The sequence below is a fragment of the Phyllopteryx taeniolatus genome, chromosome 9, assembly GCF_024500385.1.
Source record: "Phyllopteryx taeniolatus isolate TA_2022b chromosome 9, UOR_Ptae_1.2, whole genome shotgun sequence".
Taxonomy (NCBI): domain Eukaryota; kingdom Metazoa; phylum Chordata; class Actinopteri; order Syngnathiformes; family Syngnathidae; genus Phyllopteryx; species Phyllopteryx taeniolatus.
In genome coordinates, this window is record NC_084510.1 from 30,082,772 (window position 1) to 30,108,694 (window position 25,923).

General features: G+C 40.7%; 2 protein-coding genes across 6 annotated transcripts in view; one reads left to right on the top strand and one right to left on the bottom strand.

Moving 5' to 3' along the window:
* The window catches only part of slmapa (sarcolemma associated protein a), a 36,721-nt gene extending 27,718 nt beyond the window's left edge, over nucleotides 1-9,003 (bottom strand). For 4 of the 5 annotated variants that reach the window (XM_061784946.1, XM_061784945.1, XM_061784942.1 and 1 more), the window contains exon 1: nucleotides 7,652-9,002. In XM_061784946.1, coding sequence (XP_061640930.1) covers nucleotides 7,652-7,849 — 198 coding nt within the window. In that variant the 5' untranslated portion in view covers nucleotides 7,850-9,002. Of the gene's footprint in view, nucleotides 1-7,651 lie in introns of all 5 variants that reach the window. The other variant, XM_061784940.1, reaches the window with a different exon arrangement.
* Nucleotides 9,004-9,860: 857 nt separating this feature from the next.
* dennd6aa (DENN/MADD domain containing 6Aa) lies at nucleotides 9,861-25,271 on the top strand. Its single transcript, XM_061785743.1, has 19 exons — nucleotides 9,861-10,740; nucleotides 11,563-11,601; nucleotides 11,687-11,729; nucleotides 14,898-15,010; nucleotides 15,531-15,611; nucleotides 15,695-15,800; nucleotides 16,630-16,709; nucleotides 16,787-16,846; nucleotides 16,936-16,991; nucleotides 17,765-17,887; nucleotides 18,905-19,000; nucleotides 19,387-19,481; nucleotides 19,914-19,979; nucleotides 20,296-20,360; nucleotides 20,839-20,928; nucleotides 21,016-21,179; nucleotides 21,315-21,417; nucleotides 22,202-22,276; nucleotides 22,364-25,271. Exons 1-19 carry the CDS (start codon nucleotides 10,504-10,506, stop codon nucleotides 22,493-22,495), a joined length of 1,824 nt encoding a protein of 607 aa, XP_061641727.1. The 5' UTR covers nucleotides 9,861-10,503; the 3' UTR covers nucleotides 22,496-25,271.
* The last annotated feature ends 652 nt before the right edge of the window (nucleotides 25,272-25,923 follow it).

Below are 25,923 nucleotides of genomic sequence, written 5' to 3' on the forward strand. Positions count from 1 at the left end.
TGCACCTTTGCATTTCTGCGACAGAGACTCACCACGGTCACCAGGGTCTCGCGCTTAGAACCCGGAAATAGCTATGTTTGGGGGTCAAAGCTCATGTTTTTTGATTGTCTGCGCCGCCGTTCACCGCCGATTCAAAAACCAGTGGCCGATGGTCGACCACTCATGACAACTAGTTGCTGAAACTCACATTAATGCATGACAGTTGAGTCAGTTCTGGACGCGTTGCTCAGTGTGCAGCGGGCCGAACATATTTTTGAAACACAAAGGACAATTTAGTCTTCAATGAAGCTAACGTTTTTGTAGGACCTATGTCGGCAATAACAGACGTGCTGCTGTGCAAGCCAGTTCTGTTTTGCACAAGACACAATGCACTTTTTTTTTTTTTTTTTTAAGTGTGAAATTATGCCAAACTTTGGGTATTCTCTTTCTTTTGTGCACTTTTTCCTCCTAGCTCAGCGCCATCCCGTCAACTTATTTCTAAGTGAGTCTGCACTAAAATGAGTCCGTGGTGAAAAATGATAACTGCGAAGCTTCGAGGCAGAGTTTTGGCTTCAGTTTTTTTTGCGATCGAATTATTCGTGTTATTCGAGTAATCGTTGCAGCCCTCTATTGAAGACTAGTTGGCAACTTCAATGACGCTAGCTCGTTTTGGTAACATTGAAGACCATTTTGCAGTACCACTGTGTATGTCCACGTGCAAATGAAGTGGACAACTTCTGATTTCTGCTGTCATGAATGCATCACTTGTCCACCCCGACCCACAAGCTGTCAGATTTCGACACCCACTCGCGGGACATTTCTCCGGGATATTACAGATGCCCTATTTTCCTTCCTCCACCGTTAATGCCTATAACGACCAAGTTCCACAAATCATCAGTTTTCCCAAGGGCCATTGTCTTTTTGATAGAGTCCAAATAAGGGAACGACTAATATATATAAGCTCCTTGAGTACGAATCGCCCTGTGACTTCTTCAACGTCCTATCAGATCGTGTCATCCACTTTCACACGCCAGAAAAAGAGCGAGTGGAAAATCTTCAGCCTGTTGTATGTGTGGCCGCACCTGAAGCCTGAAGCAATTTCGTGACTCATCGACTGGAGGGTGTGCTGGTGATTTAAATACACAACTAAATATCCTGGAACAAAAGAAAAGCCACAGCACCGCATCCCAAAACCATGACAAATTATAGACCCAACAGTTTGGCACTTTATCCAGCTTCAGTGATTTTATTCCTCATGTATCAACATTTTCCAATATATCAACATTGAAGTATAAACGGCATGAAAAACCTTTGGATAAAAAAAACAAAAAACTGTCCATGTTCTCAGTACAAGTTAGCACACGCTGGCCTGGTATTTACGTGCCTACAAACAGCCAAGCTGATAACACTAACAGTTCATTCATTCATTCATTCATTCACATGGTGCTTATCTTCTATGTTTCCCCAGCATTCCTCTCTCACATGACAAAAATATGCAGGAATGAACTGTAAACTTGCATAAGTGGCGAGGAAACTGGGCAAAGTGAAAATAGTGGTTCTCCGCCACGTGCTGGGAATGTACCAGGAAGTAACAACAATTCGAAAGAGAAAGCTGAAATATGCAACAGGTTGGAGAGCGTCACTTAAAACACTGCCTGTGCTTAGGAAAATGTTTACAATGGCAAACAGTTTGGACCATGGAACAACAATTGAAATGCATGTTTGATGATAATTGCTTGAGACCGGTGTAGTACTCAGTTGTGGAGATAAAGCATGAAAGTGTTTTTCACCATTTCAGCTTTTCTGATTTTTGGGGCGTGGCTAAAAGGGTGCCTCGTGACCCACTTTGGAGTCTGGCATGAGTCCCCCTTCCCCCGCTATATAGGAAATTGAGCGCCTTTGTTCATATCAACGGTAATCCAGAGCAATTGTGACGTACAGTTAGTTAACTAGCTATAGCAACACGCCGAAAATTTAGCCCTTCGAATAGTTCGCTGGCGTAGCCGCTTTAGAGTGCCTGGTTGTCAACAGAGGGCAGAAGAGTGAGGTGGGTGTAAAAAAGTCTGGCTTGTCACTTAGCGTGTGGACCGAGGACTCGCGCTGGTGTGGCCGCTTTAGAGCGCCTCATTGTTCCGATGTGGAAAACCCCCACGCCGATCCAGAGGCTTTAAGCAGATCTATTTTGGCGGCTCCACCACATAATTATGTGTCAGCATAAGAAAGATGCTGGATGGTATTTGATTGACAGTTGACAGTTCAGCGGGGTGTGGTATTGCCGTTTGTCATAATCAGCCATAAGTGACCTGTGTGTGTGTGTGTGTGTATGTGACAGGACAAGTGCAAGATAAAGTTGCTCGTCCAAAGTACAAGCGCGTGAAAAGGTTCATGTGGTGCAAAGGATCAATGCTCGGTCAGCAATGTGACATTTTACATTAACAAACAAAAATACAGGGTATTATGTCCGTATGGATAAATATTGCTTGAAGACATCACGTCCCAATAGTTATTACTTTGTCTTCCCGGAGGATAAATCTGGTTTGATGCCTGAGGGATAAAGGTCACGGGCATTCAATGTTGGTTTTCGGTTTTGGGGTTGTAAATGATAGATAAAAAATACCATCAAAGTGCCATCGTGGATTGCAACTTTATGGAAGCAAATACAGTTATAATATAATAATGGTGTCCTACCGTGACACGCCGACACGCCGCCAACGTGCGGAGAGGGCCAACTACAAAATAAAAGCTTTATATAGAACTACATTGGACATTAATGCCATTTTAAGCTTTTATTTTGAAGTTGGCAACAGAGCGCAGGGCTGGCCCTTAATGAAGCCTTAACAATATGTTTGCCCCCTGGTGGCTGGCTGACTACATTGTGGGCAGTTATGCAAATGAAGCAGTTTTCATATGCAAAAGTACCCGCATTTTTTAAAGTAAAAAAAAATAACGAAATCACAGCCGATCAGGGCCCCTTCCATAATAATGATAAACATAACTACCATGTGCACCCCAAAATGCCATCTTTAGTTTTTTGTTTCAAGCTAAATATTGATGACCTGTTTACTGCTTAGGACACCATGACATGACCAAGCGACCCACGCCTAATCCATCTGTCACAAGTAGTTTTTTTTTTTTTACTACAGGTACATTTTTTGTATGTTTTCATTTGTTCCATGCATTTTATACAACTGCGTTGTCACTTCAGTCGTGTGTATACAAATAGTCAATGAATAATAGATTGTGCAGTTTACTCTTCAAAAGAATGGTTTAAATAACCGTTAACTTGAAATAAGTTGCATTATGCAGAACACTACAAAATGCAATTTATGCTGGCAAGCAAAACAAAGATAGAATTTGGAGAGAAAAAAAATGTGCTCTCTTTATGCACAAAAAAAACAACCCAAAAAATAGAGGTCGTACTGTGAGTACCTGTACCATCCCGCCCCTAATATTTGTTGACTTTTTTTTCTCTCCCAAAAAAGCGACTAAAAACAAGAGGAGGAAATGAGAGGAATTTTGCGCACATCGTTCTACATATGAAAAGGAAGGTTAGAGAGAGAGCTTGAAATGCTGGCCGCATGCAGAGATGTCAGATTAATTCAATACGTCACAATCATATCAGAGCTTTTAATTGGGATAGGGGATGAGTAATTGATTTACTACGTTCATTTCACTGGCGTGGCGCGTTGGTTGGCGCACGCTTATTTTAAAATGATACAATTTATAATAAATCAAATTGTGGGACCCCAAGTTACAGTTCCCAGAATCATATATGGCTCATCAGGCTACATGCGTGTGTGTGTCACTGGGATGACTTCGCCACCTCTTTTTCTTCCCAGCCCGAGGTCCTGGGAGTTCTACGGAGCTGAACCGGAAGTGGCAGCTGGATGCTGCTTAAATAACAAGACACTTGATTATCTAAAAAATATGCGAGGCACCAGCTGCGCTCCACTCAGTCAGGTCGAGCTTCCGTCACACAAGTCGGAGAGATGAAAAAACATTGTTGGGATTTTTGATACTGAGACACTTCCTTTCCGCAGTCCAAGATGCAGGCGGTGAATTTGGACGTAATGGAACACTTGATGTTGTTAACAGCACAAGCACACTCATTTAAAACTTTCCCTAAAAGGCAGCCGATTAATACAAAGTATTGCTCATTCGAGACGCGCTAAAAAGTATTGCTTACTCAAGAATGTGGTTATTAAAAGTTTGACCCGTAATGCTCGAGGAATGCCTGAGGCTAGATTTACATGACACGGCTCAAGTGTCACACACTCGCAAGTCAGGTTTGGCCGTCAAACACGCCTTCCTACCTTGTAATATCGGTCGCCGTCGGATGAACACAAAGTGAAACTGCGGCTGATGTTATCGAACTCGCGTGAGGTGCATAGTCATGTGACAAAACGAGGTTCTTGCTGCAAGAGGAAGCTACGGTTATTGAGAAAACAAGGCACTACCTCAAGGGCGTCAAACACATTTTTGTCACGGGCCACGTTGTCGGTAAAGTTTCCCCTCAGAGGGCCGATATGACTGATCACATTATTACATATGCAAGACAAATTGATGGATACCAAGTTTTGAAATCAGAAGTCAAAAAGGGCTTTGGTAACAAAAAAAACATGCTTGCAATATCTCAATTTATTAATCAAGTTATGATGTGAAATTTTTTATGTCAAAATTTAAGTAAAAATCATGAAAGTTGACGCACGTGATTTGCTTCCCCGGCCCAGACAAAATGATGTGGCGGGCCGGATGTGGTTTTTGTGATTTTTGTTCAAGTGGTAAAACCAGTTCGTCTTTGTTCTCTTGCAACAGTAAGCCAAACAAATTCTGGTCAAAAATAAGAGAGAATATTATCCTCAATGCTGTGTTGTTGCATTTGGTGGCAGCACACGAGCAGAAACAAATGAAGCCTTTCCAAGTGTCCGCATGTCTCACAGTTGGTCCAATCCCATGAATCCCTGGGCCTGTTGAACCTGTTCCGCGGAGGAGTGACGACAGATCCTCCACGACGGCCCGCACACATTACACACGTCTGCTTCGGACCTCCAATGTGAGGATTTTAAGACGTTTGAAACAAAAACAAAACAAAAAACACTTTCATTCCTTAATGGAGATTAAGCCTCGCTACAATGGTGAGAGCTTGCAACATACATATGGTTACAAGTTTAGGTTTAAGGGCATCCTTCATTTCCTAAAAAGAAGACAAATCTATTGATGCCGCACTGACATGTTACGGATCAAACCGCTAACTGAATCATAATCCATTTATGGTTACACACTTTCCAACTGCAATGGTGAACAGATTCCTGTACACGGCGGCATCGCAGCGATTTGGATTTGAGATCGGCACAGCTTTTGAGTAGAAGATAAAGATAAGTCGGCTTGTCATCTCGACGACGAGCTAGAGAAATGCCAAGACGGAAGTCGCACAAGTTTAGGCCAATCACAATCGGACACAAGAATGTATATTTATGGTATGAACAAAGTATAAAAGTACAAAATGGTGGTACAAAGGTTAGGTAGTACAAAGTGTGTGTCACGATCGTGACAAAAGATGGCATAGCGAACGTCATGTAGTAAGTCATTGACTTTCAACTCGAGCTGCGTCACTCCAGGCCTGTTTCTTAGTTGTACATCTGTAAATAAATTACTTTTTTTTTGGTCATCAAAAGCAGCAAAATAGCGACCGACGTCACCGTGGGCGACTCGTGAAGAATAGTTGCAGAAGCCCGCACACTGCGCACAGTTCGGTCGCGTTCGGCCACGTCACGTGGTGTGCGGCGGGCCTATCAGGGCGGGATACGTGTGTTATGTCAGGTGTTTACACTTTACACTCCTGTCGCGGCGTTGCAGAATTCCCTTACACACAGGCGCCGCATCGCCTCTGCAACGGCAACAGTAAAGAAACGAGGACACGAAAAGAGGCAGAAAAATTCTGGCTGTTACAAGTGGTGAAAAACATGGCCACAGCGATGACATGTATTCAGCCAGCATGAGGTGTACTTAGTTAAAATGGGTCGACGCGGCCCAGTTTGTCCACAGGATTAATGACTCACAGGTACTTTGTCAAGCGGGCATGACTTGAGTTGCAAATATTTTGGCACACGAGTACATAAATCCCGAGTCGCTCCAGGCATTATTTCCTTCGGCTGTACAATAATGAGGAAAACAGAATGTGTGTCTTTATTTAACACACTGTCCCTTGAGTGCGGAGGACATTTCCTGTGGTGGTTTGAGATTATTTATCACCTTCCAGAGCACAACGTTGGACTTGTCTCTGCCGCGGGACAGCATGATGGACCTGCGCCCTTAAAATAACTTAATTTGTTCGGGTTTAATCAAACGTTCACACTCAGGGGGAAGTCTGCCCAAAGGGGGAACTGTCTCATGAAAAGCGCGTGTGTGTGTTAGTGACAGGCCTACTGGTTATTTAAACATGACTCCAGACTGAGCGGACCATTTGTGGAGTTGTCAGCCGAGAATACAGTAATCTGGCGTGGATCAAATCAATTGTCCAAAATCGATCACAAATTCATTCTGTCGTGGTGATAAAGGCAAAAAAACAAACACTTCGGGATGCACAAGGAACATCACGGCCCTCATACTTCCGCGCATCCGCTCTAGAATGCCACCACCACCAAAGAACCAGCATGCCGTTACAAGAGCGTCCCGAAAGTCGGAACAGAGTATTCCTGTTACACTTTCATAAAAAAGAAATGATTGAATTTATAAGTTATATGCAGTAGACCCCCAACTACTGGCGGGGAAAAGGGACGGGGCCAGCATGCAAATAGCGAAAATCTGCAGATCACTGATTCCCATTATAATTGCATTGAAAAAATGTTGTTTTTTTTTTTTTTGTTTCTTTTATTTATTTTATTAAACCGAAAAAAAAATCATTAAATAAGATGGGATAGAGCACCAATAGGCGTTTTGGGGGTAGGTTCCCCCAAGAAAAGAACAAAATATTTTGGGAAAAAAAAAGGTATCCAGGGGTACACTGTATTATCAAATATTTTCTTTTTATACAATTGCATGCCTCTAACAGTGAACCACTTGATCATGATTCACTATTCACATATTTTACATTTTTATTTTTTCAGAAATGCTCTAACATGCCACTAGATGGTGGCAAAGCCCTATCAAATAGGAAAAGTAGTACAGTAATTGTTGTCAAGAGTATGTTTACGAAATACAGCTGGGCTGAGAAACAAGCTTTGTATCTTGGGAGGAGGAGGAGCTAGGTTTAGCCTGGATTGTTAGTGGAAGTTACGGCGAGTCTTGTACATGCCCACTTTTTTTTTTATTCTAATTAGCTGTTAACCATTTTTATCAGGAATATTAAATGAGTTTGATATGATATTTTAACTGCTTTGAAATCATAGTTTGTGACATATTCTAAACATCAATTATTCAAGGTTTTTCACTTTTTGTGGCAGAACTCGCTCCCAATGTTTGTGTATTTGGAAATGTGTCATTTATTACGAGAATCTTGGAGCTTTTTGTTTCGTTTGAACTGTCATTATATCAGCTTCTGTTTGCATCAAAAAAATAATCACTTTTATGATTCACATTTTCTTCCCTGACGGGACCGAATGTGTACCAAACCATGATCTTAAAACCAGTGTATGTACTTAACCGTGACGTTTCAGCCATCGCCTCGTCTTACCTTGCCAGTCTTGTGGTCGAACCAGACCAGGGCGTGGTTCCTGGACAGCACCTTGCAGTCGAAGGTGGCGTTGTTCGGGGCCGGCCGGCAGCGAGCCACCGACCGGCCGATCTTGACGGGCTCGTCCAGGTACACATGCCTCTCCTGGAATGGGTGCGAGTTGGGTCGGCAGGCGAACACAGCCAGCGCTGAAGGCATTGATTTTGGCTTAAGAGTGTTACTCCAACCGGATGCGAGGGACAGGTTTTCTTGATCCAGAGTGGCGGGCGTCTCGTTCCAATCCCCCGAACGAACACTCGACAGTATCTGGGGCTTGCGCACAGGACCTGCGGTTAGTCTCTTGCTTCTTTTGGGAGGGGGCGCGGCACTAACTAATAAACATCGTCCACTGTGCACGGCTCAGGTAGAAAAACGATGCCCGTCCATGAGAAGGGCGCCATGTGCCAGGACATACATGACTTGGTATAGAAGGGACAGTCTGGCAAACAGCCTCCCACGTCCATCAAACTATTCCAGTACTGAAGCAAGGAGAGACTTCAAATGGGATCTTGATGACTTTCGTGTGGCGACCATAAATCTGTGTAAGGAAAAGTCAATACCGGCTATTCTAGGCTAACATTAACTGCACACACAATTCACTCGTTTGTTTGTTTTTGTATATTTATATGTAGGTAAGAGGGGGAAGGTTTGCAATTCGCACTGCTTCGGAGACACAAGCCACCAACAGTAAGAAGGGCTGGAACGCACAGTTACAGAATCAAAGTGTTTGCCAAGTTGAGGCGTTAAACCAATTCGGTCCGTAAGCCCCGTTGAACCAATTCAAAAAAAAGAAAACACCCACTGGTCGGGATTAGCAGTGCAAACTACAGGAGGGAATGCTAATTGGATAGCTCGCGAGTAGTAGTGGACAAGTGAAGCGCTAACGCGGCTAGGCTACTGAGCGCTCCCTAACTTATCACGCGGGCCTCGGAACGCTCTCAGCGCACCCTTGCCGACCAGCTCGCTTACCGAGTGGGAACGAAATGCCATGTTCGTCGCCCTCGCAAGGCGCTAAACCCCGACGTTGGGCCACTAGCGACTCGCTGAGCTGCCTTAGCTTTAGCGGCTAACCGGCTAAGTGACAGTCGGCGGAAAAATAACAACCGGGGAGGGAGTTTCTTCTTCAGCACCCCCTGCTCGGATCCACGGAAAATCCCCGCCGCTTCCCTCGCTCCGGCTGCCTCGCGTCTCCAACTTATTGCCGTCGCCTCGGTGCAGTTTCCTGGTCGGAATGTAGAAGTTGTCCTCCTCCGCGAGTCACAGCGGCCGCCATAGTGGAACCAGAGAGTCGACTAGCGGTGGTGCGTTCACAGACCCAATGACATCAACTTCGACTGGCTGCTGACCTCATCAAATCCCACGACACATTTACATATTGGGATAGTACTCAAATAAAATACCAAACAGGCGGTTTGAAACAATATTTGTATTAATTTTTTAATACAGTATTTCAAAATGGTTCACTGTTCAACTGCCAATGCAGTACATTGTCGGTTTTCTTGTAACATAAGTTTAATTCAAAACAGTTGCATATTAATATACATTTTATTAAATGTGACAATTTATTGGCAGTTGCGCTGTGGCCAAGTAAGATAAACAAACTTGCAATAATGAAAACATACATCTTGTCTACCATACAGCTAAAGTTAAACTTTTATTGTTTTTATTTTTGCCTATACGCTTTAACATTTCCCATGTCATTTGCCATTTTAATTGATGTTTTATGTTCTGCTTATTTGTATTGTATTGTTTTATTTCTTATAACTACGTTTGTACAGTGACCTGAAAGCCATCTGTAAATAAAATCAATTATCATTGTTATTTATATTGAATATTAAATCAATATACTTCATTTTGAAGACATTCCCATATTGGATACATATTGTACATTATTTACCAAACCACAGCGTTTAATACTATATTCACATTGACTCCCTTTTAATCAAACATATACAATAAGAATATCGACCATTTATCACCACGTGTACTGTAACACTACTAATAACGCTACAATACACTAATAAATATGAACCATTCAAATGCACGTTGGTCAATGCATTTTTATTTCATCACAAAAACCAACTTTGCAATTCACGAATACATTTCCATCGTCTTTTCTCGAGATGTTCTGACACTCTTTCAGGAAAACAAGACTAATCTTTACAAGAACCAAGATATATGTTTTGGGGGATAAGCAGTCGTTATCTTGCAGGAATAAAGTTTGATTTCTCTGAGATAAAGAATAGTCATTATAATAAGTGAATTTCAAAAAGACAACTTTATTCTCTCAACATTAGGACTTTACCCCGTAAAAAAATAGTTTTGTATTCTCGAAAAGGATACCCTTTGTTTTTGAAAAAAAATGGGGCTTTACATTGCGTAATATGCTTTTCGTTTAGAAAATAAAAGACCCATCATGCAAGGACGTCTTATCACAACCGCACACAGTACAGCAGTGATTCTCAAATTGTGGTACGAGTACGCAGGCTTCCTCTTGTCATATACAACAATCACTTTATTAAATGTTTAATCCGTGTATGCTTCATTATGCGTTAACGTCGATTTCTTACTTTTCCGAGCTCCCGTGATGTACCGTGAACACAACTCAGCGCCAGGGACGTCCTTGCGTGATGACGTCTACCTACGTCACTCCAGACTTGTCTGGAGCATCTCTGGTGGCTAAGCTAGGTCGCTAACTGCACCGCAGCTTTACTTGTGTTGATTCCCACAAGCAAAACTAAGACAAATATCACCTTTCGCAAGTGAAGAAAACACTTAACATTCCCCGGAGTGACCGCGTCGGGCCGGTCGGTATGGCTCTGCAAGGCCCGGAGGAGCTGGGGGAGCCGGTGGAAGAATCGGAGGACCTGGACGACCATGACGCCAGTAGTATCTCCCCGGCCGAGGAGATCACGCTGCCAGCCGGCCCCGGGGGCGACGAAGAGGAGCCCGCGGGGACCACTGTGTTGCTGCCCTGGGACCGCTTCTCGACCTGGCTGCATTGCATCTGCGTGGTGGGCTTCGACCTGGAGCTGGGACAGGCGGTGGAGGTGAGGGTAGACCCGTGGAGGTCAGCTGGCTCATGGGAAGGAGGGAGTCCGCTGGGAATGGTTCCAAAAGTTACCTTTGTATTTGGGCCTTAGACTAATTCCTGGACATGGAAACGTGAACCAATTCATTAAGATTTTTGCTTACTGCTTAGTTATAATAGACACAGATGTCGTGTTAAACATAGACATTGGGATTTTTAAAAAAGAATGGAATGAGGCGAGATTTCTCGATTAAACACAGTTACACTGCAAATACTGGGTTTAAAAAAAAAAAAAGTATAAAGTAATGAAATGAGGAACATAGAGTATTGCTCAAGCATCTGCCAACAGAACATGAACATTGGAATGTCTTATAACAAGTAAGCAAGCCTCAAAACCTCCCAGTGATGTCTTAAAAGTAGTTTACAGCGTTATACTAGTGTAACACTGTTCACCATTTCCACCCCTGCTATGTCAGACTAATAAGCGATCGCATTACACGAGTTTTTACAGTGTACAGTGACCGAGCCTTGCCGCAAAGATCCCAAACCCTCGAGTAATTGACGCCCCCAAAAACCTTGACAGTATAATTGCCTATAGATGCAAGAAAATAGCAGCGAAGAACCACTTTGGTATGAATGAAAAAGAAAAGCGATGAGATGACAATCAGGGAACGCAAAATTGTTGTTTGGGCAGTTCTTCCATTTGTGCCTGATATGTAAGAACACATCAAAAAAGGGAATTTAGGTGATTATTTGGGCTACATTTAACAATGAAGCTGAGTTTAAAAAAAAAAAAAAAGAGAAATCTGTCATTTTGATAACTCTGCTATTTGTCCTGCAGGTGATTTATCCGCATCATTCCAAGCTGTCGGAGAAAGAGGTGAGTGAAGCCGCTTGGAGACGTTAACGATGTGGCGCAATTCACGCAGTCAGTAAATCCCGTTATTGTTATGGTTTCCTCTCAGAAAACCAGCATTTGCTACCTTTCCTTCCCGGACTCCAACTCAGGTAGGTTTCAGTTTGAGCTCTTTGAAACAATTATAGTATTAATAAGTCACCAACAACTTTATTTAGAATAGCCCTAACATTTTAACTCTCTTAACTGTCATGCAAGTCTAAAGAGAAGTCATCCGGTGTATCATAAAAATGGAAATGAAGTTTTTTTTATACAGTAACTAGTCATCCCTTTAAGACACTTAATGGAGAGGGAAGAATAAGGTTTTAACATTTTAAAATAATCATTTAAATAAGCTGTGTTTTGCATGAATTGGAACAGAGCAGCAAAACATCGGAATTACCTTGTTCCACTTGCCGAGAGCGTTAACCTAACATTCAAGACTTCAGCTGTGTTTCTTCTCTCTGTAGCTTTGGTGCGTCCTGGACATTGTCTTGAGATTCAGGACGTACATTTCCATGCTTTGTGTCCTGAAGATCCTCTTTCCAAAGTCTCAGTACTGGTTTTTCCTACAGATCTACTATAGAGCCCAATCCTATGTGACATCGCTTTGAAAGAGGCGGCTAATAAACGTTTGTGACATCAAGATGACCGCTTTAAGAGAATCATGTCACTTAACTGCAGTGGTTGTCGAAACTGTTTACGCCAAGTACCGCCTAACAGTCACACTGTGCTTAAACAGAGGAAAACAAATAATTGTACATGAATAATGGTTCAGTTGAAATGTATTGCCCATAAGTACAACCCCAATTCCAATGAAGTTGGGACGTTGTGTTAAACATGAATAAAAACAGAATACAATGATTTGCAAATCATGTTCGACCTATATTTAATTGAATACACTACAAAGACAAGATATTTCATGTTAAAACTGATCAACTGAATTGTTTTTAGCAAATAATCATGAACTTAGAATTTTATGGCTGCAACACGTTCCAAAAAAGGTGGGACAAGTAGAAAGTTGAGGAATGCTCATCAAACACCTGTTGGGAACATCCCGCAGGTGAACAGGCTCATTGGGAACAGGTGGGTGCCGTGATTGGCTAGAAAAGGTCAGTCATTCACAAGCAAAGATGGGGCGAGGTTCACCTCTTTGTGAACAAGTGCGTGAGAAAATAGTCCCAACAGTTTAAGGGCAATGTTCCTCAACGTACAATTGCAATGATTTTAGGGATTTCATCATCTACGGTCCATAAGATCAATAAAAGGTTCAGAGAATCTGGAGAAATCACTGCATGTAAGCGGCAAGGCCGAAAACCGACATTGAATGCCCGTGACCTTCGATCCCTCAGGCGACACTGGATCAAAAACCGACATCGATGTGTAAAGGATATCACCACATGGGCTCAGGAACCAAATACAGTTCGGCGCTACATCCGTAAGTGCAACTTGAAACTCTACTATGCAAAGCAAAAGCCATTTATCAACAACACCCAGAAACGCCGCCGGCTTCTCTGGGCCCGAGCTCATCTAAGATGGAGTGATGCAAAGTGGAAAAGTGTTCTGTGGTTCGACGAGTCCACATTTCAAATTGTTTTTTGAAATTGTGGACATCGTGTTCTCCGGACCAAAGAGGAAAAGAACCATCCGGACTGTTATGGCCGCAAAGTTCAAAAGCCAGCATCTGTCATGGTATGGGGCTGTGTTAGTGCCAATGGCATGGGTAACTTACACATCTGTGAAGGCACCATTAATGCTGAAAGGTACATACAGGTTTTGGAGAAACATACGCTGCCATCCAAGCAACGTCTTTTTCAAGGACGCCCCTGCTTATTTCAGCAAGACAATGCCAAACCACATTCTGCACATGTTACAACAGCGTGGCTTCATAGTAAAAGAGTGCGCGTACTAGACTGGCCTGCCTGCGGTCCAGACCTGTCTCCCATTTGAAAATGCGTGGCGCATTATGAAATGTAAAATACAACAACGGAGACCCCAGACTGTTGAACGGCTAAAGCTGTACATCGAGTAAGAATGGGAAAGAATTCCACCTACAAAGCTTCAACAATTAGCTTCCTCAGTTCCCGAACGTTTATTGAATGTTGTTAAAATAAAAGGTGACGTAACACAGTGGTAAACATGACCCTGTCCCAGCTTTTTTGGAACGTGTCGCAGCCATCAAATTCTGAGTTAATGATTATTTGCTAAAAACAATCAAGTTTACCAGTTTGAACATTAAAAATATTGTCTATGTAGTGTATTGAATTCAATATAGGTTGAAGATGATTTGGAAATCATTGTCTTCTGTTTTTATTTGTGTTTAACACAACGTCCCAACTTCATTGGAATTGGGGATGTACAATCCAAATGGTTTTGAAATGTTTAGAAACAAACTCTTCTTAAAGATTAAATGCAAATGTACTTAAAAGGTCAAATCAACTGAACTGTATTTAAAAAAAAATGTACTGTTCTACATGAAAAGTTAAAAATGCACTGTACATGGAAAAGTAAAAAAAAGTATACTGGATAAAACAAAGTTTAAGCCACTGTAACAGTTTCAACAACAACACTGTGCTTAAAAATGGGGAAATTAAAACATATACTTTAATAATGATTCAATTAAAGTGTATTTCACCAAAAATAAATAACTGTACCTAAAAATATGTTGAAAAACCTCGGGCGGAATCCCCACATGTCCAAAACCACCATTGTTGAGCAACGTCAAGGAGAACAAACCATTCTCAACACTTTATATTGGTCAATAATTCATCTATTCAGATTTCACTGTATTTGAGTTGTTTCAGTCCTCTTCCTCATGCGGTCACATTTCCCTCAAAGCTCTTGCGAGGTCACAAAATAAAGTATTTGGGACAGTAGTTTGTACACTTGACTGCTTCGCTCCAGTGGCAAGTGATTATTAAAGGAGCATTATGGGGCCAAAATCAAGGTATCAAATGCATATTGGGAGAAGGCATTCGATTCGAAAGCTTTAAAAACTGATGACAGAAATGCACTTCATGCTTTTATTTTGAAATTGTAAAATGTAAATATGCTGAACAGGTATATGTAATATGTAAAAATGTCTTAATTTGGGACTTTTATTTTGGGAAATTTTATTTTTATTTTGCAGAATGGGATTCGTTCCCAAGTAAAAATGATATGGTAGTGCTTGCGCCGCAGCGGTCCCATAGTTAATTCCTCAGTTTTCCACTGTTCCCAAATCGCGGGGGAGCTCGCGATATGTTGCCAGTTCTCATTCCGCTCTTCCTCGTTGCTTCCAGGTTGCCTGGGCGACACCCAATTCTGCTTCCGCTTTCGTCAAGGCTCCAACCGGAAGTCGTCGCTGGGCTGCTTCCTGGAAACCAGCGACAGGGACGCGCCGCCCTGCCTGAAGGTTGTCCCACGCGTGCACATGCACACGCACGCGCACACGTACACAACATTGGCGCTTATTCCATAGTTCTGCGCTTAAAACGATATCTGCAGAAAGTCATTTCTCCGTAGTAATTTTACACTTGCTTTCCTATGACATATTTGATTTTCAGCCAGGTTTTGGTTCGCCCACATACATGCAGGTCAAAAATCAGCGGGAGCCCGCTGACATCAGCAACGGAAGACGATCACATTTCCTTATAAGTACGCGAGCAAGTCTGCGGCGTCGTTATCGGCAATGTTGAAAGTCTGGATGTGTTTTTAGACAGTAACGAGTGAAAGTAGCTCGACAAACAGAGAGTTAGGGAGGTAGGTAGGTAGGTAGGTAGGTATCGAGCTTGATGGATGCCTCACATACATTTTGGGTCGGCAGCACTACAGCGACACGAGGACTGTATGTGTGCACAAACAATGAAAAGTGCATTTCCCACAATGTGTGCCTTTTACGTGTTAAATGTTTTGTGTGCGTGCGTCTGTCACAGAGGGAGCAGGGCCATTATTACGGCTATGTGTATTTTCGTCAAGTGCGGGACAAGTCTCTGAAGAGAGGCTACTTCCAGAAGGTGACTGGAATGCTGATTGATACGTACGATTCTTTGATATTGTCCACATTGTTCTCATCAATCTTCTTGTTGTCGTTCCACAGTCTCTGGTTCTTATCAGTAAGTTGCCTTATGTGACCTTCTTCCACTCGCTCCTCAAGATCATGGCTCCGGAATACTTTGAGAAGCAGGAACCGTGTCTGGAGGCGGGTATGTGTTTCGGGTTCAATAGGCTTTCGTTCTACGTTTTGCTTTTTCTTTGGCTTTTTGTGAGACGAAACGTTGACATATTCAGTAAAGTCGAAACGTGAGGTATCAAAAATGTCTAACGGGCAAAGCAATCGTGCTTAAAATATTACAATAGTACTCTTATTATTAAAGATTTACAACATGATAGACCAAAAAACGTTGGGGGAAATAAAACAAGATTTGATGAAAAATACACAAAAATGTAATAAAGCAAATACTGCTCCGAAATGTTAGACAAATAGATTGAGAGAAATACAAGAAAACATTCCCCAAAAAAAGGAAAAAACCCAAACATTAAAAAAATCTAATTACACGTACAATAACCCAGCAATTAAAAGAAATACATGAATATTGGCCAAAAAAATACTCAAATATTGGCCCAAAATACAAAAATAATTTATTAAACAGAAGAAATATTGGAAAAAATATTAGATGACTACCCAAATATTAGAAATAATACGAAAATATTAGACAAAATCTTTTTAAATGAAAAATATCAACATTATCCGACGATATTAAATGAAAAATACCCAAATATTAGAAGAATTACAAATATATTAGACAAACGTATTAAATGAAAAATATAGTCTTAGACCAACATATATAGTCTAAGACCAAAATATAACACTGAAGTATCAATAAAGATATCAGACAGAAATTGTTGACTGACAAAAATACGAACTGAAACCGGCACTTAGTCCGCTGTCGCTCCACACGTAGGATTCCCCTCGTCCTGCCTGCGATTGCTCCGGCGTGGCTTTTTGACAACATTGCGTTTTTGGCCTCACAGCTTGTAACGACATGGACCGCTGGCCCACGCCGCATCCGGGCAGAATCCTCACGCTGCCCATCATGGGCGTGGTCATCAAGGTCAGTGAGCGCGGCGCCTCGTTAGGCAAGGGTCCGTGCAAAACCGCGCCTTTTGACGTGTGCTTGCGCCACCGCAGGTGCGCATCCCAACGTGTTACGACAAACCGGGAACGTCGCAGCTGGTCCAGTCAGCTCAGGTGACAGCACACGCATCCATACATCCGTATAGAGTCTCTCTTCAATCGATTTCACGCGAGGAGACTTATTGTGCTGTTTTAATTTCCAGAGTGACAGTCTCGTGTCCATTGTGCTGCCCACCATCCATGAAGTGGACCTCTTCAGGCGAGTGCTCCGAACTGCAGTACTGCGCATCTGGAAGTGTCGGTGGCGGGGCCTGCACCAGCGCCGCTGCTCGGACGATTGCTAGCGCAACTACGAGAACGACGACGACGACGACGACGATGACTGCAACGACTATGGCTACTAGGACGACTATTAGGACTATGACAACTTCAATTACGGCAACAATTACGACCACAGTGACCACCACTATACCGACTACTACTACGACGCTGATGACAACTAGGACTGCTACTACAATGACTACTAGGACTACTTCTATGACTAGTACTCCGACGACGACTTCTAGGACTATGACAGTGATTTTCAAAACATATTTAGATCTCCTAGTACCACCGTCTTGGCCTATATTAAAATGTTGTAAAAAAATAAAATAAAAAATGCAGAGGCTGAAGTTTTTTGTCCTAAAAGCACCTTTAATGTAGTTAAAAACAACGGAACTGTACATAAATAAATGGAGGATGACTGCTATTACTACAATGACTACAACTGCTGCTACTACTACGATGGCTACGACAACTATGACTGTTCTATCGATATAAAATTACACGATTTAAAGTTTTTTTTTTCCCACAAACTTCACGTCGCATAGCACACACATAAAACAACACATTTATTCCAGCCAAATAAAAAACAATTCTTGTAAAATAACGACTTAACAGTTTTTGTGTAATCCTACTTTCCAAAATGTACATTCATGTTTGGCAGAGGTAATTCAACATAAATGTAACGTCTCCCTCTCTCTGTGTATGCAGGTGTTTCTTTCCAGTCTTCTTCCACATTCAGATGCTGTGGGAGTTGGCGTTGCTGGGCGAGGCGCTCGTCGTCATGGCGCCCTCTCCCGCCGAGTCGTCGGACACTGTGCTGGCGCTGGTCAGGTGGGTCCCTCCCGAATTCCGTTCAGTCCTCAAAACACGGTGAGAGTGCCCAAAACGACGGACAGTTATTGCGTATGATCGGCATATTGCTAAAAGAAATACGTCAGGGATTTTATTTGAAAACGGGAGCGGCACAAGTCTCACCATTAGGTACACTTGCACAGGCTAATGGGAGACAGAAATAATGCGCAAAATGTTACAAGAAAATATTGGGAAGAAAAAAATGCAAATAAATTCTAAATTATTAGAGGAAATATGCAAAAAATAGACAAAATACAACAATATTAGAAAACAATGCAAAATATTTTACCCCAAAAGAATTTGTCTGAAAGACTCAATTAGGAAAAAATACAAAAACCTATGACCAAAAATATTTGATGAAAATGACAAAGAACATTAGACAAAAAATATTTAAGGAAAATAGACAAATGCTAGAAAAATATAACATAAAGAAATTACAGAAATATGAGATAGTTTATACAATGAAACTACATAAATATTTGTTAAAAATAACCTGTTGAAAATGCACAAATCTTAAGATATTTAATGAAAGTACACACATTTTTGAAAGAAATTTTCAATGAAACTACATGAATATTAGAAAAAAGATTAGACGAAAAAATAGACAAATATTACGCAAAACTATTTGATGAAAATACATAAATATTTGGAAAGATATTCAATGGAAATACACAAATACTGGATTTAAAAAGATGTTAATTGGAAATACATAAATATTAGAAAATAGATTAGAAGGAAAATACATAAATATTACACAAAATACAAAAGTATTACAAAGCACGGCATAAATATAACGGGGAAAATACAAAAAGTATTAGCCAAAAATATACAAATATTAAACAAAATATATAAACAAAAATGTATTAGAAAATACCTAATGCACAAAATACTAAATAATACTAAAATATTAGACCCAAAAAATTATATTAGAAGAAAATGTCAGACAAAAATACCAAAAAAAAAAAAGAAAAGAAATGGCCGTCTCTTTTCGTGCAGCTGCGTGTCGCCTCTGCGGTACTGCAGTGACTTCCGGCCGTACTTTACCATCCACGACAGCGAGTTCAAGGAGTACACCACCAGGACGCAGGCTCCGTGAGTCAAAATGCTTCAAACACACACACACACACACACGCACACGCACAAACAATAATGTGGTACCTTGACTCACAGTTGACCTGACTTAAAATGATTTCTGAGAAACGAGCTGTCGTTCGGCCGATTTTCTTTTATTTTTTTTTGTCTTGAGTTGAGCGCAAAAACTAGCGTAATGAGCGCTAGATGGTGGCAATAAAGTTATCTGTTAAACTAAACTATAAACAAAGAGAATTACACATCGTATATTGAACAAAAACTATTTCATTTTGCATTTCTGTTGGAGTTCCGAGTGTGGTCCCGGAACGAATTCAACCTGTAAGTCAAGGCACCGCTGCATACATAAGCGCTGAGTCATGATGGCGGGATTTCAAACCTCCCCGCAGACCCTCAGTCATCCTGGGAGTGACCAACCCCTTCTTCGCTAAGACTCTGCAGCACTGGCCTCACATCATCCGCATTGGCGACATGAAGCAAGCAGGTGATTGGACATATAATCGTATAGCGATGCACCGGCCTTTTCGGTTTCGGACCAAAAGTCTTTTTTCTTTTCACCAAAATAAATCAGCCGAAACAGGATGTTGTTAAAACCACGGTCAGCGCGTTGTTATGTACACTTTTAAAGAAATAATTCAAACAAACAAAAAAGGCACGTCCACGTTGAACTTTTTTCGCAGCCTCCCAGCGTTCCACTGTTATGGGGGAATGCTTGTTGCACGCCATTTTGAAATGACTGGTCTGCAATTACAGCCATTAATGCAATTTTACAAATGATTGGCATCGTAAGTGTCAGCTTTCGGTTTTCGGCCACGGGTTCCCCATTTTCAGTTTGGGCCAAGAATCTTCATTTCGGCGCATCACTAATATTGAGGTTTATTGGAACGCTGGTGTTAAGACATGATTCTCCCTACAGGTGAGATGGCCAAGCAGATGAAAGTGAAGAAGCTGAAGAACCTGAAAACTCTCGACTCCAAACCCGGTAAGTCTCGAGTCCTCTCCGTCTTGAAGAAATTGAGGGGGAAAGGTGAACTAGAGCCGGTCGGTTCCTGAAGCATCCACGTTACTGATTCGAATCATTGTACTGAATCGGGAAGCGGAATATTCCTTTGTGGTCTTTATGAATAGACTTAGATGATTTGGTTCTCGGACTCGAGTCATATGACTCATTGGAATCACTGGAAACTGAGATGATTCAGTTGAATCAGTTATGGACTCAACAGAAACAAGACGATTCAGTTGAATTGTGTGACTGACTCTCGTTAGCGTACTCACCGGTATGTGTGTGTGTTTAACAGGTGTATACACGGCGTACAAGGCATATCTCAACAAAGATGATGACATCATCAAGCAGCTCCAGAAGGTAAATTGAAGACATGGCCTGTCCTCAGTGTTGTACGACCGCATATTTTACATACAAGGCTTTAAAGATAAATGCAAATAGATGAAAAAGTAAAAGGTCATGAGCTCAATTATGTCAGCTCATATATCTATTGTTCACGCATAGACGTTATAAAAAGATTGAAGTGCTCAGCCAAGTTTGAACTGTGTTGCGCACCAAAACAGCAGCACCTACAGAGGCACATAAGCAGTTCCTCGGGCAAATTCAAAAGTGCGGAATCTCCCTGCGTCGTGTTGAAGATGATCTTACGTTTTGTGGACACTCTCCAGTAGACTCTGACATCTCGCGCCGCAATCTCCCTCACTCGTTCCCCGCATAACTCTCGCTAACTGAAGTTGCATAAATAAACACCCCTGGCCACCAATCAGGTAGTATGTTGTCACACAGCGTCATTCTCACGTCTCCTTTTTTTTTAACGATTTATTTATTTTTTTGTCAGGGTGTTCAACAGAAGAGGCCCTCGGCGGCCCAGAATGCAATTCTGCGACGCTACTTTCTGGAGCTGACGCAGAGCTTCATCATCCCCCTGGTAGTCCGAAAAATTGTGATCATCAGTAATCAATAACAACACCTTGTTGAACTAAGTGAGGCTCGCGTTTGTTTGCGGCGCGTGCAGGAACGCTACGTGGCCAGCTTGATGCCGCTGCAGAAGTCCATCAGCCCGTGGAAGAGTCCTCCTCTGCTGCGACCGTTTGTCCAGCAGGACTTCATGAAGACGCTGGAGAAGGCCGGGCCGCAGCTCACCTCCAGACTCAAGGGAGACTGGATCGGACTCTACAGGTACCGACGACATGCCGCAAAATGTAAATGTTCCTCACATGCTCCTCTTATGTTCCTCACACGTTCCCTGCTTAATCTTCATATGTTCCTTACATGTTCTCCACATGTTCCTCACATCTTCGCGGAATCCCAAAGGCACTTCCTGAAATCTCCCAACTTTGACGGCTGGTTCCGCAACAGGAGGAAGGAGATGACACAGAAACTGGAGGCCCTGCACCTGGAGGCTCTCTGCGAGGAGGTGAGGAGGAAGAGGAGGCAGGAGGAAGGTTGTTGAGGTCTCAGAGAAAAGAAGTTTCTTTCAAACCTTTTGCGTCCAGGCGAAAATGTTTTTCCAAGGACCTCCCTCATATTCTTAATGCCAATCAAACCATGTATACCTAAAAAGTTTGCTATTTTTGAGAACATTCAAAAAGAAATTTGAGAAAAAGAAGTTTCAAATAAAGCACATTTTTTAACACTTTTTCCTATATATCTTTTATTAATCTTCAGAATGATACAATACAGCCATTAATCAAGAGTGGGAAATATATATATATATATATAATTCCTGTAATAATATGTCTTTTGTTCTTAAAAAAAAAACAACTTTATTCTTGCAGGAATCATCTCAGATTTACCTAAAGTTCTTCAACACAAAAAAATACCTTCACATGAGACTCGTCAATAGCATTAGCTAGCACATTAGCCTAAATAACACATGGGAAATTGTATGGGAAATTATTTTCTTTGGAAATAAAAATGAAGGAAAATCTGTGAGGTTCAACTTGAGAAAATTGCCGTTTGGAATTTGGAAAACTCAATTTCAGTATATTTCTGTCAATCCGAGTGAATTTGCTGGAACACTTTCATGGGAATTTTGGTGGACATTTTCCAGTCAATGTCTGGACAACGTTCCTTTGAAATTCGACAGAAAGGTTCCAGTGAATTGCTGGAAACTTTTCCTGGGAAATTTTGCGGCACCCGGTTTGAGACCCATTATCTTGACCAGGCGATCATTTTTGTGACGTTATGTGCTTTGTTAGGACCTCCAGCAGAGAGTCCAGAAGCACTCAGAGGTGGAAACGGTGGATCTTGTGCTCAAGTTGAAGGACAAACTGGCAAGTAGAAGAAACTGGATTGCAAGCACTTGTTTGAAAAAGAAAGAAAAAAAAATGCTGACTTGTGTTTGTCCCCCCCCCCCCCAGAGTCAAGCGGAGAGGGAGCATCTGCCCATGCGTACCGGCACGCTAGCCAGACTTCGAGCGCACATCGACGGCATCATCCTGGCCTTACCCGAAGACCTCCGGGGTATCCTCCACAAGCCCACCACACCCTGACCTTTGAACCAAGAAAAAACGAATTGGCCACCTAACACACGAAGAACGCTCGGTGCATTTCCCATCATTTCCAAATGATCAGAGGGATTTTTCTCAACCACTTGAAAGGCTTTTTAATCTTGAATCTTTTGTTGGTTTTTTTTAAGGGCTGCTTTTAAACTGCACTTCTCCCGTCGTGTACTTGGAAAAACAAACACACACACTAGTATGCAAATAATCTTGGTGCTTTTTATTTTTATGTTTTTAACGGGGGGGGGGGGAATAATAATCCAGTAAACAGCACAACAACAATCCAACACCAGCAACGCACTCGCTTCTAGCAATTTCATACGGGAAAGTTGTAAATGGCAAGGAACTTATGGGAAATTTCATGTCAAATTCCGGAAAGTTCACAGCAATTCCAGTAGAACGTTTCCAACTTCGGAACAAAAGCTGTCAGAAGTTTGGCAACTTAAAAAAATTCGGGTAATTGCAGGACACTTCATGGAAACACATTTCTGAATTTCCAGTGAGTTGCTGAAAACCTTTCATGGAAATTTGGAAGGGAATTTCCAGTTAATTTATGGATAACGTCCCGTGCGAAGTTTTGTCGAAAATTTCAGTGAATTTCTAGTAATGGATTATACTAAACCGCTTGGACTTTTTCGCTTTTTTTATGTTTTTAACGGAAAAAAAACTCCAAAATCCAGTCAACAGCACACCAAGGATGCGACTCGCTCGTTTTCACATCGACCAATCAGGCTTCTGCAGTCATGTCACATGGAGTTCCAGCAGCCTATCTTGAGTCAGACTTTATTCCCAGAAGTGAAGTTTGTTAGGTAGCAAATTTCGAGGAAACTTTTCATTTCAAATTACTTCACTGGACAATTTTATGATTTGAATGTATCAAAAATGATCACATGGCCTTAATTTATGCTTGCAAAACTAACAGAAACCTTTTTTTTGGGGGGGGGGGGGGGGGGGATTTGTTTGTTTGTTTGTTTCCTTCAAAATCTCTCAGGAAGTCACGGAAAATTACACTACAAACAGCCAACAAACAATGATGTGTAGTTTATTATTATATTATTATTTTGGCCACCACTTAACAGCATTATCGGCTATATTTACTTTTTTGCTTTACTTGTAGCATTTCATCGTTATTGTTTTTACTTGATTTTACTTTTAGCATTTCATACTTTTTTTTTTTTTTTTATAATTCCCACAAAGACGTTTCGCAGCATAAAAATCTTTTGTGAAACATCATGATTGCTGCTTGACTGTATTCATAAATATCTTGTTATATGTTACGATTTTATTTCACGTGATACACTTCTCCGTGGGAAATTGGCAGGCAATTTATGGGAACCACATGGGTATCTTTGTCAAAATATTCCTGGTGGAAAAATTGGCAACTTTTCACGGGAAATGTTCTCAAATTCCTGCTTATTCCGAGAAAATGTTTCCAATTAAATTTCTGAAACTCTTCTATAAGAAATTTGTCCGAAAATTTCTGGGAACTTCTCATTGAAAATTGGGTAAGAAATTTCCTCAGGGTTCGTCGAATTTCCCATCGAACATTTCCAACGTCAGAAACTTTCCGTCATTCTGGTGAATTGCTTGAAACTTTCCATGGGAATTTGAAGGGACATTTCAGGGAATTTTCCATAAGACGTAGGAAAAAAAAAATAATTTGTGAACGGCTAGAAACAATTTAAATTTTCCAGGATATTTGACTGAAAATTCTTGGAAATTCTTGGCTATTCCAAATTATTCTTAAAATGTTCCATTCAAAATTTGTAAGAGATTTTCCAGTCAATTTCTTTGTAAAAATGGTTCTCTGCGTTAAATACTGTATTTTGTGTTATAATTTTATTTGACGTGGTACCCATGAAGAAACAAAAGTTTTGTATTTATGAAGAAAAAACATATTTGGGAAAATAATTGTATTTTTTTTTGGGGGGGGGGGGGGGGGGGGGAGGAAATCCTGTGGAATTTTTGAGAAGCCTTTCCAGTAATTTTGGTCGGAAATTGCCTTGGGAAATTGAATGGAAGTTGTCCCGTGAATGGCAAGGAACTTGCGGGAAATTTCTTGGCAATTCTAAGTGAGTGTTTTCCACTTCAGAAAGTTTTCGTGGAAAATTTTCAGTAAATTTCTGAAAACCTATACTTAAGAAATTTGCCGGGAATTTCCTGTTAAATTGTAGACAATTCAGCAACTTGCCGGAATCTTTCCATAAGATATTTGGCTGCAAATTTCTGGGAACTTTTGATGGAAAGTTTGGTTGAAAATTTCTGAAAGTTTGAATCCTTTCCCATATTTCCAATTTTAGAGCCTTTCCATCGGAAAGTCTAGTGAATTGATGGAAACGTCTCTCGGGAAAGGGTAACGCTTCAATTCAACTCCATTAATAACCGTATTATTTGATGGTATGATTTGATTCCACGTAATGCACACTCGGAACAGCGAAACCTTTCTGTTTTTAACAAAGAAGTGTATTTTAACAGTTTATTTGTGTGTATGTAACAATGTAGATGTTGACTTTTTGTACAAAAAGGTGTAATTAAGGATGTGCAAATAATTATTTTGCTAATACCGCACAAGCTATCAATAATAGACGCCAGTATTGAACCACAACACGAAACCACTTGTATGATTTGGTGGACGAATGACGTGAAATGGATCGCCGTTGATCATTTCATTTGAAAGTCTACAGTTGTTCATTTTGGATTTGAAATGACAAAAAAAATAAAATCTCATGCTTGAGTTAGTAGTGTTCTAATAAAACGTTCAACCAGCCACACGGTGAATGTGTTTTGTTCCCATGACAACTTGTTTATTAAAGTTGTTTTGTTTTTTTTTAAATGCATTTAATTTTGGAAGTTTTTATTTTAATTACTAAATCTATGTTAAAAAGTTTAAGATTTTTATTTGATTCATAATTTTCTTAGACACTTTTTTTTATATATTTATGTTTTATGTGAAATAGTGGAGCTCCCTATCGGACATCGTTTTATGTGGGTTATAGATATTTTAAAAAATAATAATAATTTTCAAAATACATGACTTTAAAACATTGATTCAAACTTTTAACATTTTATGTAATTTGTCAAATTTCTTTAGCCTTTTTAAAATATCAATCATTTAAGTAATATTTTTTTCAGTTTTATTCTATTACGTTAAAACAATATAAATATAATATGGTATTACTTTAAAACAATCTCATTTTAAAAAGTATAATTTAATTATTTTGTAATCAGATTTTTTTGTTAAATTGACAAATATCTTTTTTATTGTGCACTAAAATAAAGTACTTTGAATTTATTTGATTTAAAAAATACTTTTTTAATGGTCAATTTTTTACCTGATGAGCCATCCTATTTAGCTTTTTCATTTTTAAACAATAACATTTTTGAAATTATTTTTATTTTAAGACTTATTGTAATTGTGT